General features: G+C 41.2%; 1 protein-coding gene across 1 annotated transcript in view; it reads left to right on the top strand.

Annotated features, from left to right (window-relative positions):
• Positions 1 to 14,467, top strand: part of LOC138292721 (guanylyl cyclase C-like) — a 453,160-nt gene that overhangs the window by 295,533 nt on the left and 143,160 nt on the right. The window contains exons 14-15 of the mRNA XM_069231453.1: positions 4,709 to 4,780; positions 5,519 to 5,623. Coding sequence (XP_069087554.1) covers positions 4,709 to 4,780; positions 5,519 to 5,623 — 177 coding nt within the window. The remainder of the gene's footprint in view (positions 1 to 4,708; positions 4,781 to 5,518; positions 5,624 to 14,467) is intronic.

Here is a 14,467-nt window from a genome sequence, read left to right on the forward strand (position 1 = left end):
TGAGAACTCACTCCAGACTAAGAGTTTCACTCTGCATTCGTCATCTCAAAGAATCTGACAAGCATTCACGTATTGCTTCCTCATCATTAAAATCATTAAACTTAGTGTTTGATGAGCATATCCAGTCTCTTAACAAATTTGTCTATGGTTTCACCAACACTGTCATTCTCGACTGAAAATGTAGCTTTCGTAATCTACATATGGTTTTGGATTGAACTTGAGATTCAAGGCTTCTTTAATTTGACAGTACGTAACTTCATCAGCTCGCTGCATTTTCTTTATGACTTCTTTTAAACCTTCACCAGCAAGATTCTTGAGGTATTTGATAATCTTCTTGTTATCAGTTTCTTCTAGTGCATCAATGAAATTATCAAATATCCCTATCCAAGTAGTCCATTTATCTCCAGTATTCTGCTTTTTGGCGGTTTCAAATGGTGGTGGTTTGGGGACGACACCAGCATTATAACTGTTTACGAGATTGGCTGACAATGAAAATGGAGTTCTCGCAATACCGTCTAATGTCCACTAGGACCCGCTTCCATGCCATCTCTAACGCCCTGTGACGTGCTGACCTCTGGGTCATCTTGCACTCCGTACACTGTATTGCTTTATGTTGCATAGTAGCGTTGTACCTCTCTTTACGGCCTTGCCAGCAGGTTCTTGGGCACCGACGTGTAGACTCCTCAGTGAAGCTTTCTGTACCATCAAACTCTTTATACCAGCTGGACTCCACATAACGCCAAATGCACTTCGATTGAGGCACAAGTGGCACTCATGAGCAGTTTGCTTGGACCACTGCAAACTCTCTGTGAGAAGCACTATCAATCTTTGGGTTCCTTATGCTCTATCTCGTCACCAGTTTTAGCGCCTTCCCCAGCCGGGGTACCCGCCAATAACTTCATCACACACAGAGCTGTGTATTACACGTCTTTATTTATTTTCATATAACCATGAACTTAACATTCTAAACCTGCATTTACTTCACCACATTCTAACATATATATTGCAGTTCTACAGAGTCCTTCAGGAGCCAAGAGAGTTCTGTCATTCATAGCTCACACAACACTATACAACTGTTTGTGTAACGTAGTTGAATCCACTACATGGATATCCTATATAAAACAAGTACATGCTGCACACATAATTGACAAACCTAATCATTCATCTTTTTGTGAACAACACAGTAATTCAAAATCCTTTCCTGACAGATATTTACCCGCTCCAACATATCATCAAATTCAGTCAGGGCAGTTTAATGAGTGTAATGAAGATGAAGTGAGTTGGTGCCCCAGGCCCAAATTGCACCCTAGAACTCTTTTTCAAACATATATGCTTTTTAGGAGTGCTGCCTCATTTCTCTGTTTCAAATCTTATTCAATACATTCTTAGGCCCAGATTTCTGGAGAAGTTACATTTTACCCCCTCTTTAAAAAAGCAGACCATACCAACCCCTCCTGTTATTGCCAAATAGCTGTTCTGGATGTAGAGTCTACACTCTGTGCAACGGTACTACTAAAGTAGCTTGAAGTATCGAATTGTTCTCTTTTAGGATAGGATTTGTGGCAATACACATTAAGAAACTCAGCCTATTTATCTGCTTTGTCGATTATACAGCTGCATCCAAAATGGTGCATTGAGGCTGACTATTAAGTAAACTCACTGCCTTGAAAATTCCAACCACCTTACTTAGTGAAATTGAATCATTAAATACAGGCACATGGGTAACAGTAAAGATTGGAAAGAGTCAATACGTTTCAGAACATATTAAAACAACCAAAGGATTTAAGCAGGGGTGTTTACTGGGTTTAGGTTATATACAACTGATATAGGTAGATCACTTGCAATAGTCAATCCCCCCGCGTTCTACATGAGTACTTGGAAAAAGGCTACACAAATATTACAATACAGGATTATATGCTGATTTTAGAATGTACCCCCAACCGGCCTCCTACGTTCATCTAGAACCCTTTATTGACAAAGCAAATATAATTATCTTTGGTAAAGGACACAGATTAAGACACACCTGGTTCATGGGGAATTTACCTCTGCTTAACCTTCCTTCTATATTTTTCTAGAAGTTTAGTTTGGTTAGGGTCCCTTGTTATCATTTGTCCATGGTAAAGAGGAAGGTGCTTCACTAACTTTTGCACTATGCAGACTGTATGTCAAACGTATAAAGGGGCATATTTATTCATTCTCTGTGCTGAATTAGCATCATTTTTTTACGCTAATTCAGCGCAAACGTAACTCCATATTTATATTTTGACGCTAGACCAATCTAGCGTCAAAATATTGGAGTTAAAGTAATTTTTTGGATGCGTGACTCTACCTTGCGCCAAAAATGGTGCACGGGGGGAGGCGGGCCTAAATAATGGAGCTAAGCCTGCTTGATGCCATTATTTATTGCCTTCGTCAGGGCAGGCGTTAGGGGACCTGTGGACCCATTTCCATGGTCAAACACCATTGAAAGAGCCCACAGGTGCCCACCTCAAGCCCCAGGAACACCCCCACCCACACCAAAGGGACACCAGTGGATGGGGGGACCCCATCCCAGGTAAGTAGAGTAAATAGAGATAAGTATTTTGTTTTTTAAAGTGCCATTGGGGGCCCTGAAATGGGCCCCCTACATGGCACTGGGTGCAATGGCCATGCCCAGGGGATCTTTGTCCCCTGTAATGGCCATTGGGATGGTGGGCATGACTCCTGTCTTTTATAAGACAGGAGTCATGTGGTATGGATGGTTTTGCGTCAAGAAATGATGCTTGGCTGGTTAGAGGCATTTATTTTCGCCTAACGTAATTTTTTGGTGCAAAACCCCCATACCGCCACCCCACCCCGCTAACGTCATTGTCCATGACGTTAACCCACCCTTTGCGCCGGATTGCACCATTTCGTAAATTTGGTGCCCGGCTGGCGTTTTGGAATGGCGCAAGCCAGTGCTATACTTTTTGACGCAAAACTGTGCAAACGCAATTTTGCATCAAAAAGTATAAATATGGGCCTGTGTTTCTTTTTCGAATAGATCGAAAGTTCCAAAAACAGTGCCATGTGTGGTGAGGCAGTGGCAGATTCTTTGAAAAGATAAACTAGTCACTTTTCAGTTGCTGAGTACTGTACTCAGGTAATAAACTGACCCTAACAAGTGAACCTTTGCCCAGTCAGTTATTATGTGTTAAAACGAAAAATCAGTAAAATAATAATGCCAAATAAAGTGCTCCATAACGTGCCTGAGTTAGCCCTTGCATTGCTGCATAATTTTCAGTGATGCTGCCAACTAGCATGGCTTCAAAAGCACACCTCGCTTTCTTCGAAGAGCCGAATTGGATTAATGTGAAGCCTCCTACTGGGGCATTTGTCTCTCTGTCTCTCTACATTATCTTTCTTTTGTTTCACCAAATAAGCAATGGTAATGGTGTGCACAACTATCTCCCCTACGTGACAGCTATTGCTGCATCAACAATCAAATCCCAGGTATTATCTTCAGTGACCTTCTCTGCCAGGTATTGACTAAGAGCCATCTTAATACTTTCCTTCAAACCAGGTCTCTAAAGGCCTCCTCATCCATCGTCCATTGCCAATTCAACCTTTCTGAGGAAGTCTTCCTGTTACCATTATAACTGATGCTTGATTTACAAGTTTTTGAGTTTCAATTGTGTTCGACATTGTAACTTGGCTAAATGTTCACCAGTGACGGATGTAATCTATTTTTAACACATTTGATGAACATCACAATAATATATTCGCAGAGGTCTTAGTCACAAATTGTATTTTGTAGTATGTTAGTAGGACTACCATAGTACTACTAACATCCTATAAAATGGTATTCACTAACTTATGTGCGAAGTGTACACCTCCGCCTATCCTAGCTTTTATGTGTAGATATCTACGTCCCCTCCTGCGGTGATCTCCTCAGGCATAGGTATATGTTTTAGTATGAAATGTGACGTTTTTCTCTGAGAAAGGGGGCAACTGTACTTCCCAGGCATCAGCTCTAGGCTACCACCGATTCCTCAGCAGTGCTCCTAGAATCTCTTTGCAATACTAGACAGTGAGTCCAAATCATTGTGATGCTGTTCTCTAATTAAAGCGGCCCTGGAAAATGTGTTTATACCAGCCAACATTTCCTTAATGATATTTGAGTCTCCCTCAGGAGCTTATCATTTCTACATTTGCCTTAAATTCTGCTCTGGGAACTAATGAAGAAAATGATTTCTATGTTGTTCTCACTCTAACTCACTCTCTGGCTCTATCGTATGTTCTTTTTCTGTCTGTTTTTTTGCACTCCCTCATACTCTATTTCACTCTCTTACCTCACTCTCTCTCTCTAAGTTCATCCTTTTTTATTTGTTTCATTTGTCTCATTCTTCCTTCCATCTCATGCGCTTGCTCATCTTCTCTCTTCCTTTCTCTCTCGTTTGGCCTCTTGTTCTTTGCCCACAACACTTTTGTTGCAACATTTTGACTCTTCACTATCCCACTTGGATCAATTTCCTGGGCCCTGTTCTTGTTGCCATTATTCTAGTTTCCTTTTCTGTAACTTCAATTCCTTTTCACAAGCTTGTCCTAAGCCTTGTCCTCAGGTCTCTTCCATCTCTTCCTGTGACTTTTTTTTTCTAATGGCTCAGAGGGCCAGCAGTGTTGGTAATCTTAGAGGTCATTCAGTGACGAACACTGTACCACATTCACTCATCTCGTTTCCTATTTCCAGGTCATTATTTTGAAGGACCTGAAACACGATGACGGTAACTTTACAGAGAGGCAGAAGATAGCTCTCAATAAGGTAAACTATGTTGGTCATACTTAGGAACTCGGATTACATTACTGGGCATAAAACAGAACACATACTTAAAATGACCCGTTAAGGCCGCCATGATATTCTGTACTTTGCGTCAACAAGATTCCTGGGGTCGACTTAATTACCTGCACAGATACCACAGTTAGTATTCAGAATATCTAGATGGAACACGCTCCCTACAATTGGCAGGCAAGACAATCATACCAATGAGTTCCAACAAGAAAATCTAAATGCAATAAAAGATAATAATGTCAAGCTAACTCCAGTGGTTAATGCATTTGATGGACTTTTGTTTAATAACAGTTTTGACTCAACAAAAAGTAGAACAGTAGAGCTTGGTTGAGGAGCCTGTTGAAAAGCACAGTTTGTAACATGACGATCACAGATTTGTATTTTATGTAGCTAGCTCAGGGGGTTACTAATTTTGTCACAGATATCCTTTGGTTACTTCCACTTCTTAAATTACAATCCATGCCAACGTCTCTCTTAATGATACTTTTCATATACTTCATCTATGCTTCCTGAAGTCATATTTTGGTACTGTGAAATTTTGAATCCCAAACGATTCCTTTGTCAATGAATATTGGCAGGAACCACTTCAGTCCTGGAAATGTGGGGAGTTGGGCGGTTATCAGCCTACAACAACAAGTTTAGACCAAGAGTTTATTAATTTGCTGCTGAAGATAGTTTTTCAATTCCGCATTTTGGTTTCTTGCCTCCTAGATTTTGCAGATTGACTACTACAACTTGACCAAGTTCTATGGGACAGTGAAGATGGATGCCATGATATTTGCTGTGATTGAGTACTGTGACAGGGGCTCCCTCCGGGTAAGGACTCACACATGATGCCATCTTATAGAGGGAGTGGTGTGTGGAAATTGCAAGTTTTGGGCCTGATTTATACTTTTCTAGCACTACATTTGCGTCATTTTTTGATGCAAAAATGGCACAAACTTACAAAATTCCATTATGTTTTGTAAGTTTGCACCGCTTTTGCATCAGTAAATGACGCAAATGCGGCACTAAAAAAGTATTAATCAGGCCCTTTGTATTCAAAATTTCAAGTAAATTATGCAAACATTACTTTGCTGCATCTCGCTTGAAAGTTGACAGTAAGGGCATATCTTGCGTGCAAAACGCATGCAAGATGAAGACAAGGAGGGAATGTTTTGATTGACTAGAGACATTTTCTTTTTGATATCAGCCCCATTCATAAAACATTTTGCAAATGTTGCCATGTCCACCAATTTAGTGGGCCTACTAGTTATCCTGTACAGGCCTAGTCATGGGCACATGCAAGGTGTGCATGGAGCAGTAGATGGGTCCTTCTGTCTGTGTTAGTAAATGCTCCGTCCCACTCCCGTTGGCATATGCTACATTCCCATGAACTACTGCAGAGGTTGCAGGCAACAGCAGATTACTTGTTTTGGGTTAAGGCCTCACTATCCATTCTCCAGTCTCGTGGCACCTTCTCATGGACTGTTGCAGTGCATAGGTGGCAGGAAACACATTCCCTACTTTTAGTAGGGCTCATTCACTACTTTTAGTAGGACACACTTTTACATGTAGAACACAGATGGTTATCAGAATGGGCAGGTTTGAATTTCGCTGCTAAGGGCCTCTGAGCAATTTTCTACACTGATAATGCTCAGAGGAGGCTAAATTATAGAAATGCAGTAGTTTATAATTCAGAGTTCTCCGAACAAGGCATTTCCTTTCAATGGGAGATCGTGTTGGTATTTGAATTGTGTGCACATGCATGGGTTACTTAAGTAGAGCGAACATAGCCAAAGACAAGTGTAGTGCTGTACTGATTCAAAGGCAAAAAATACTGTCAACGTGTGGTTGAAGGGAAAGCTAAGTTCTGAGAATGGACTGTTACTTCATCGCAATGTAGTGTTCTTTAAAGAGACATGCCTCATTCTTTTCATGGTATATTGCCTTAATTGAAGTTTGAATCCTGATGTCAAAAGAATCAGTAACAATGTCTACATCTTATAGCAATTTTTAAAAAAACATATCTTCAGTGAGAAAGTCATATGTGTGCTAAATCCTAGTAATGCCTCTAGTGTGGCACAATCGCTTGCCTTTCCCAGTACAGTCTACATTTTTGAAGAATCATGTACTTTTCATTATCCAATTGCTTACCTGTTGTGGGATGTCCTCCCTTGTGTGGCACAGTCACATATCTGCTTTAGCACAATTATTCTATGGTGAGACCTAATAATGTGATACCCCTTCATTTTTCTTGTGTATCCTTAATGTCTCTGTTGGGTGCCCCTATAATAACTGTGTTGTAGCATTATCACTTCTCTTTCATACTCTAATGGCATCTCTTCTAGGGCATCATCAATTTAATTTGTGCAGCCCTATCTGGAACCACTGATTCCAGTTACATAAGTTACAATCCATGTCAACATGTCTTTTCACATACTTCCGCCATGCTTCCTGAAGTCATATTTTGGTACTGTAAAATTTTGAATGTTTTGAATCTCAAACGATTCCTTTGTCAAGGTTTTATTGGCAGGAACCTCTTCAGATTTGCAAAGTTGTGGGGAGTTGGCTAGTTATCTGCCTACAACAACAAGTTTAGGCCAAATGTTTATCAATTTGCTGATGAAGATAGTCCTTCAATTTCATATTTTCGTTTCTTGTCTGCTGTGGCAAATCACACCTCATTTTTGACTCACTATTGTCCCTGGTTTTCTCTGAAATGTCTTTTGTGTGGCATAATCACTTCTTTCCTGTGGCAGAATAATGTCCTGCTGTTCCACAATAACTACTCGTGTGGCCAAATCATGCCTCTCTGGTGCCCAATAGTGCCCCTGCGCATAGTGCAATGATATGTTTGCTATAACTCAACAATGTACTTGGTCCAGTATAGTCATGTCACCCCTGTGTACACAGTAATGCATTTTCTTGGAGTCAATACAGTCTCTGCTTTAGAAAAATCATTTCTCTCCTGACATCACAGTGAATTATGTTACTGGGTAAAGTAAAATCTGTCATGGAAGACTCATGTCTGGTTTTCACGTTTTCAGTTTATATTTGTTGTAAATTCTGGATGGGGGTTTCAGTGATTGGTTATAAGTGTTTACCTTTCTATGTTCGATTTAAAAAATCACGAGGATGGTGTTTTTCCAATGCTTATCAACAAATGTGCATGTATTTCCCTTCTTTGCTTATTCCTTCCTACTGTCAAGTCTACCTACCTTCTACCCTGCTCCTAAGTCACTTCTTTTCATACTTTCCTTGAGTTTCTCCTTTCAAGTAAAGTTTCATTTCTTCTCTCACCTCAATACCTGCCTGATTTCCCAAAACTGAAACTCCTCTTTCCCCAGTACAGTCCCACCCCATGTGAAGGATGTTCAAGGACAGACATATGTATGGTGCCTGTAACGGGCCTGACAGCAGCATGCAGTATAGCTCTGAGAGAATTGGTCAAGGATCTTGAAGGCCTGCAACAACTGTATTGCCTCTATCGGGATGCATAAGCACCAGTGACTGCACTATGTTTCTAAAGTCTGAACTATGTATTGATGCTTTTGTTTCCTTAGTAGATGTAATTGATAAGAGACACATTTGGTTGGTATTGTGACGTGATTGTCAAGGTTTAGATTTTTGTTGATGATGAAGCCAAAGGAATGTCATATAAGGAAATAAAGAAAAGAAGGGGAAATGCCAAGTGGCTGTAATGAGTTGAGACACTTTTGTAGTGGAAGTGAAGAGTAATGTGAGAGTGGAGAATGAATTCAGTTTGGGTTGGAATAATTTTAGAGAGTATGAATACATCCATTTGATTTTTTCCGAAAAAGTTTCAGAGACTTCATAGACATCAGGAAAGGAGGTGGAAGTTCCACCAGAACCCGGAGGAGAGATCCAAGCTTAGGGCTCAGCTAGAGAACTAAAAATTGGCAATCAAAAAATCTAAAACAGAATTCTATACCTGTAAAATTATAGAAGCGGATAACCGACCCAGAGAACTGTTTATGGTGGTCCAGACTCTCACTTCTCACCCCCCTGCCCCGTTGTTAGAGAACTCTTTAGAGTTCTGCCAAAGGGTTGCAGATTTTTTAAGAATAAAATTCTTCAACTTCATGCCAATTTTAAGCAGCCACTTATGGAGAGAAGAGGGGATGACAATGGAATAGTTCTGGCTCAAGATCTTGGCCCTAAGCTCACTTGCTTTTCAATGTTACAGGCACCTAAAATTAAAGAACTTCTAGGAGGATTGAAATCAGGTTCTCCTTTAGACCCATGTCCTCCTAAGATTTTAAATCTAGTTCCTGATTTGATTTCAACCGCCCTTGTACCAGTTTATCAAGAAATTGTGACGGAAGGACGCTTTCCTCCTGCCTGGAAGGAATCCATTGTAATTCCTCTCCCTAAGAAACCAGGCGGGGAATTCAATGATTTAAAACATTTACGTACCATCTCCTTGCTGCCGGCCACAGCTAAAATACTGGAGAAACATCTTAATAGTGAGCTGGCTAGCTTTTTTCAGATGAGTGGGGGCCTGGATCCGTCACAACATGGGTAAGGTAAAGATCATAGCACTGAATCCGCCCTGGTCTCCTCTGCCAACATGATCCAGAGGAAAGTTGATCAGGGGGAAGGTGCTATTTTGGTACTCTTAGATGTCTTTGTGGCATATGATACTATATCTCCCCACCTATTGCTACAACGTCTTCATCAAGCTGGCATTAGAGATAAGGCACTTGATATTTTAGAGTCTTTGCTGATGGATAGATCTATTACGGTTAGCTGCAGAGAGTTCAGAGCTCTTCCATTTCAACTTCCTTGTGGAGTTCCACAAGGATCATCACTCAGCCCCACTTTGTTTAATTTGCATATGGCTCCTCTTGCCAGACTGATCCGCTCTTTTGGATTTAAAGTGGTTTCTTATGCCGATGACACCCAGCTGATTATACCAGTTAATCAGAACTGGGAGGAGGTGGCAGATAGATTTCACATATGTATGAATGAAATCAATGATTGGATGAGTAACAACTGGCTGAAATTGAATGGAGGAAAGACGGAAATTCTCCTTTTCAGCTTGGATTCCAATATATCGGGCGTTTGCTGGTGGCCTAAGTCCTGCAATGAATACCCTGCTCCTAGCACCTCTGTTAGAAACCTCTGTGTCTTGTTTGATACAACTCTCTCCTTCGAGCATCAAATTAATAGCACAGTTAAAAGTTGCTATTGGTGCCTGAAAATGTTAAAGTAAATGTTTCCTTTTCTTCAACGAAGAGAACTTAAAATTCGGGTAACCCTAGCATTAGTGATTTCCAAACTAGACGACTGCAATGTGCTGATTCTTAACATTAAGAAGGTCTCTCTTAAGAGATTACAATTAATTCAGAATGCGGCGGCTCACTTAACTCTGGAACTACAGAGTTCCTCATCAGCTAGCAGTAGTTTAAGACAGTTGCACTGGCTACCAGTGGACAAATGGATTACATTTAAAGTACTCTGTCTTACCTATAAGGCTTTTCATCTGGAAGGTTGTAACTATTTAAGTTCAACTTTACGGCCTTACCAGTCAGGATGTCAGCTTAGAGCATCGGCACAGGAAATTATATGTATCCCTCGTTACCGTATGGCCAGATGGGGGGATAAAGCTTTCTCAGTCACAGTGGCAAGACTCTGGAACTCTCTCCCCCTTCCCATCAAGATGTAGGAGACGTACTTCCATTTCCGAAAGCGGCTCAAAACCTGGTTATTTTCAGACTCGACTAGGCTCCTTTCACTCTTGTAGCCCTCTTTCTCCTTTTGGTGTTTTCTCTACTCTGCTCATATCCTAGTTTTTGGCGTATCTTTTTCTTTTACCATTCTTTTCAGGTTCCTCTTGTGATGTTATGTCAGCGCTTCGATGCTACAGCCAGAATGCGCTCTATAATTTACAATACAATACAATTTATTTATTTAAGAAGATTTTCAAGTTTGTTATACTAGTGGGGTCTGCGACATGAAGGTAATGCTGGGTATCATTGGTAAATTGGTGCAGGTTAATAGATCTGTTTTGAAGTATTAAAGTAAGAGGTATGATTGTAGGTCAAACAAGTAGTGGTAGAGGGTCTAGTCTTGTGAAACATTGTATCTTCTTCGGTGTGTACCTGATTCAAAGATTTGACTTTTACAAACTGAGATCTTGAGGAGAATTCCTTTTACTCCCATTCTAGCATTCGTGATTTGAAGAAGTGAGTGGTAATCAAGTGTGTTGAACGCTACTGAGAGGGTGAGAAGTTGACACATAATTGAAGGCAGACATCTCCTTCATCTTGTATTTTCAAGGAATCTTCTAGTATCTGGATTGTACAGCGTTTGAAACAGGCGCCAGTAGGAGGTTATTGACAGAAATGTGATTTGGTAGTTGAGTGCCAAAAGTTTTCTGAAGGACTTTGCCGAGGTATGGGATTAATCGGGTAAAGTTTGAATGTTCTTAATATTTATCTTTGTTTAGCTTTGGCTTTTTGATAAGTGGACTGATTTGGCTCATTGTTTGAGAGCTTATGGGAAGGCACCTTTACAAGAAAGGCCTTGAATGTTGTGAGTATGGGAGTAGTTATGTCTTGTCTGCAGGTTTTTTGTATGGGTGCAGGAACTGGATAATTTGCCTAAGGGGACATTGATAGAGGACATGCATGATTCCTTATATTTCAAGGTTGGAATTAGGACAATGAGGCAGTGGGTATTTTGTGAATGATAAAGGAGATGGATAGTTCAGACTTTCTGGAAAGTTCCTTGCATACTGGGTTTATATTTTGGAGCAAAAGTTCACAATGTTCTTAACAATGGTATGCCACCTGCCACCATTAGTGCAGTGTTGTATGGCACTGAAACCACTTTTGAGAGGATTTGTAGCTTCATTTAATTTTGTTAACCAAGTACAGCTTTGTCTCTTTCTATGTGCTTTCACAAGTGTTCCTTTGTTTGTTGAGGGCTTCCAGGGATTCTGCACATATTTCTATCCTTCAGGTCTTTTTCAATTTCCTCTCTCTAATGAATTTTACAGGGTTGTTAGGAATGGCTTCCGTGGTTCATTGTAAAAACTTGTAAAGGAGGCCGTTGTGTTTGCCAGATTATTGGAGAAGACAATAGTATTTAAATTCTCTGATAGATGCTGGATTCATAATCTTTTAAAGGTTCTAAGGTTTCGAGGTTTTTGGGAGTTTCCACATTTTAGTCATTCTCTTTAGCCCTATCTTTATGTGGAAGGGAATAACAAGATGCCTAGACCAATCTAAACTGAATGGGTTGTTTGGTAGTTAGAGTTTGGTGAAGAAAAATAGGTCAATAGTGTTGCATATTATGGGGGAGATTTACAAACATTTTGCGCTGGGTTAGTGTCACACAAGTGACGCTAACCAGAACAAAATGTTTGTTTCCTGATTTACTCTTTGCACTGCAAAGTACCCTAAAAATAACGCAAGGCAGCGCGAAGCACTGCTTTGCGTTACTTAGTGCCAAGGGGTGTTACATGGGTGGTACATGGGCGTTCCCATGCAACCATCAATACCTTTTGATGCAAAACCCTATCTACACACAATAGTAGACAGGGTTTTCAACCAAAAGTTAAAGCCTGTTAAAAGCAGGCGTTAAAAGGAGAAATGTTTTAATTTCTCCTTTCTTTTCCGACTTTGCATGAGTGCTGCTCTGTGCAGCACACATTCAACGTGGGAAAAGTTTTGAAGTGTGTCTTAGTATAGTATAGTATTTTGTACTGGAAGGGTACCGTTCCAGTACAAAACTTATGCTAGACTCTCGGACACACCCTTGCACTATGGCGCAAAGGTGTGTACATGGCGCATGGCAGCTAAAATCTGCGCCAGCGCTAGGGTCAAGGGGAGTAAAGAGCCATGTCTCTGTAAATATGGCGCTTTCCTGCCCCCTCCCTGTCTCGCAGCACAGCATTTTTCACTGCTGCGCTGGGTGACAGTTTTGTAAATCTGACCCATTGTATGTGTAGATTGTGAAATTGATTGCATAAAGTTGTGTCAGGTGCATAGGCCTCTTTCCTTGTGAGTGGATTTTTCTCAGTTTTCCAATGGATGTTGAGATCTCCAAGAAAAAGATGTTAGTTGGTCAGTTTCCGTTACCATGATTATTTCCTCAAATTGATCAGGTAATGTTTGGTTTGTAGACAGGAATGCTTTACATAGTTTGAAAATAGCATCTTTTAATTTGCATTAGTCGTATCAAGAGTGAGAGGATTTTGAAGGAGAGGAGCAAAGGGCATTCTAAATTGGAGATTTTCCAACAGGTCTTTCGTTTCGTTTGTGTTTGCGGATGGTTGGAGAGTTTGATGGTGATTAGGAAATCTGAAATTTCACAAGTGTGTGCCTGCCCACATCTTGCATCAATTATTGTGCATTTTAAGTTTGATTCAGTGGTAACTAAGTATTAGATTGGTTTGTGTTGATTTAGATTAGATTCACCCCATATTTATACTTTTTTAGCGCCACATTTGCGCCGCTTTTTGACGCAAAAACGGCGCAAACGTACAAAATATAATTGGGCCATATTTATACTTTTTGATGCAAAACTGCGCTAACACAGTTTTGCGTCAAAAAAATTAGCGTCGCCTAACGCCATTCTGAAGCGCCATGCGGGCGCCGTATTTATTCAATGACGTTAGCCGGCGTTAGCCGCCGGCGCTGCCTGGTGTGCGTGAAAAAAAACGACGTACACCAGGCAGCGCCGGCGTAGGGGGATATGGAGCTTGGGCGCCAAAAAATGGGGCAAGTCAGGCTGAGGCAAATTTATCGCCTCAACCCGATTTGCGCCATTTTTTTCGACTCCCAACCCCCATTGAAATGACTCCTGTCTTACCAAAGACAGGAGTCATGCCCCCTTGCCCAATGGCCGTGCCCAGGGGACATATGTCCCCTGGGCATGGTCATTGGGCATAGTGGCATGTAGGGGGGCACAAATCAGGCCCCCCATGCCACAAAAAAAAAAAAAAAAAAAACTTACCTGAACTTACCTTAATGTCCATGGGATGGGTCCCTCCAGCCTTGGGTGTCCTCCTGGGGTGGGCAAGGGTGGCAGGGGGTGTCCCTGGGGGCTTGGGAGGGCACCTCTGGGCTCCTTCCGAGCCCACAGGTCCCTTAACGCCTGCCCTGACCAGGCGCTAAAAAACGGCGCAAAAGCGGCCGGATGTCATTTTTTTTGACCCGCCCACTCCTGGGCGTGAATTTTGCCCGGGAGTGTAAACACGGCGCACATGCCTCGGAGTCAATTTTTTAGACGGGGACGCCTACCTTGCATTTCATTAACGCAAAGTAGGTGTCCACGCTAAAAAATGACGCAAACTCCATGGACTTTGGCGCTAGACGCGTCTAACGCCAAAGTATAAATATGGAGTTCGTTTTGCGTCGGAATTGCGTAAAAAAAAACGACGCAAATCCGGCGCAAACAGAGTATAAATATGCCCCAATTGTATTTTGCAAGTTTGCGCCGTTTTTGCGCCAAAAAATTGCGCAAATGCGGCGCTAAAAAAGTATACGTTTCTTCTGGTGCTTCGTTGCCTGATGTGATATGTGGCATCGAGAATACTGTTTGAGATATGGAATGGTAGAAATAATGCTTTCTGATTAACTCTCTTCAAGTACCTTAGTGGATAAAGACGTTTCCAAGCAGATATAACCACATGCATATCCCTACATT

This window comes from Pleurodeles waltl, chromosome 4_2 (genome assembly GCF_031143425.1).
Source record: "Pleurodeles waltl isolate 20211129_DDA chromosome 4_2, aPleWal1.hap1.20221129, whole genome shotgun sequence".
In the NCBI taxonomy this organism is placed as follows: Eukaryota; Metazoa; Chordata; class Amphibia; order Caudata; family Salamandridae; genus Pleurodeles; species Pleurodeles waltl.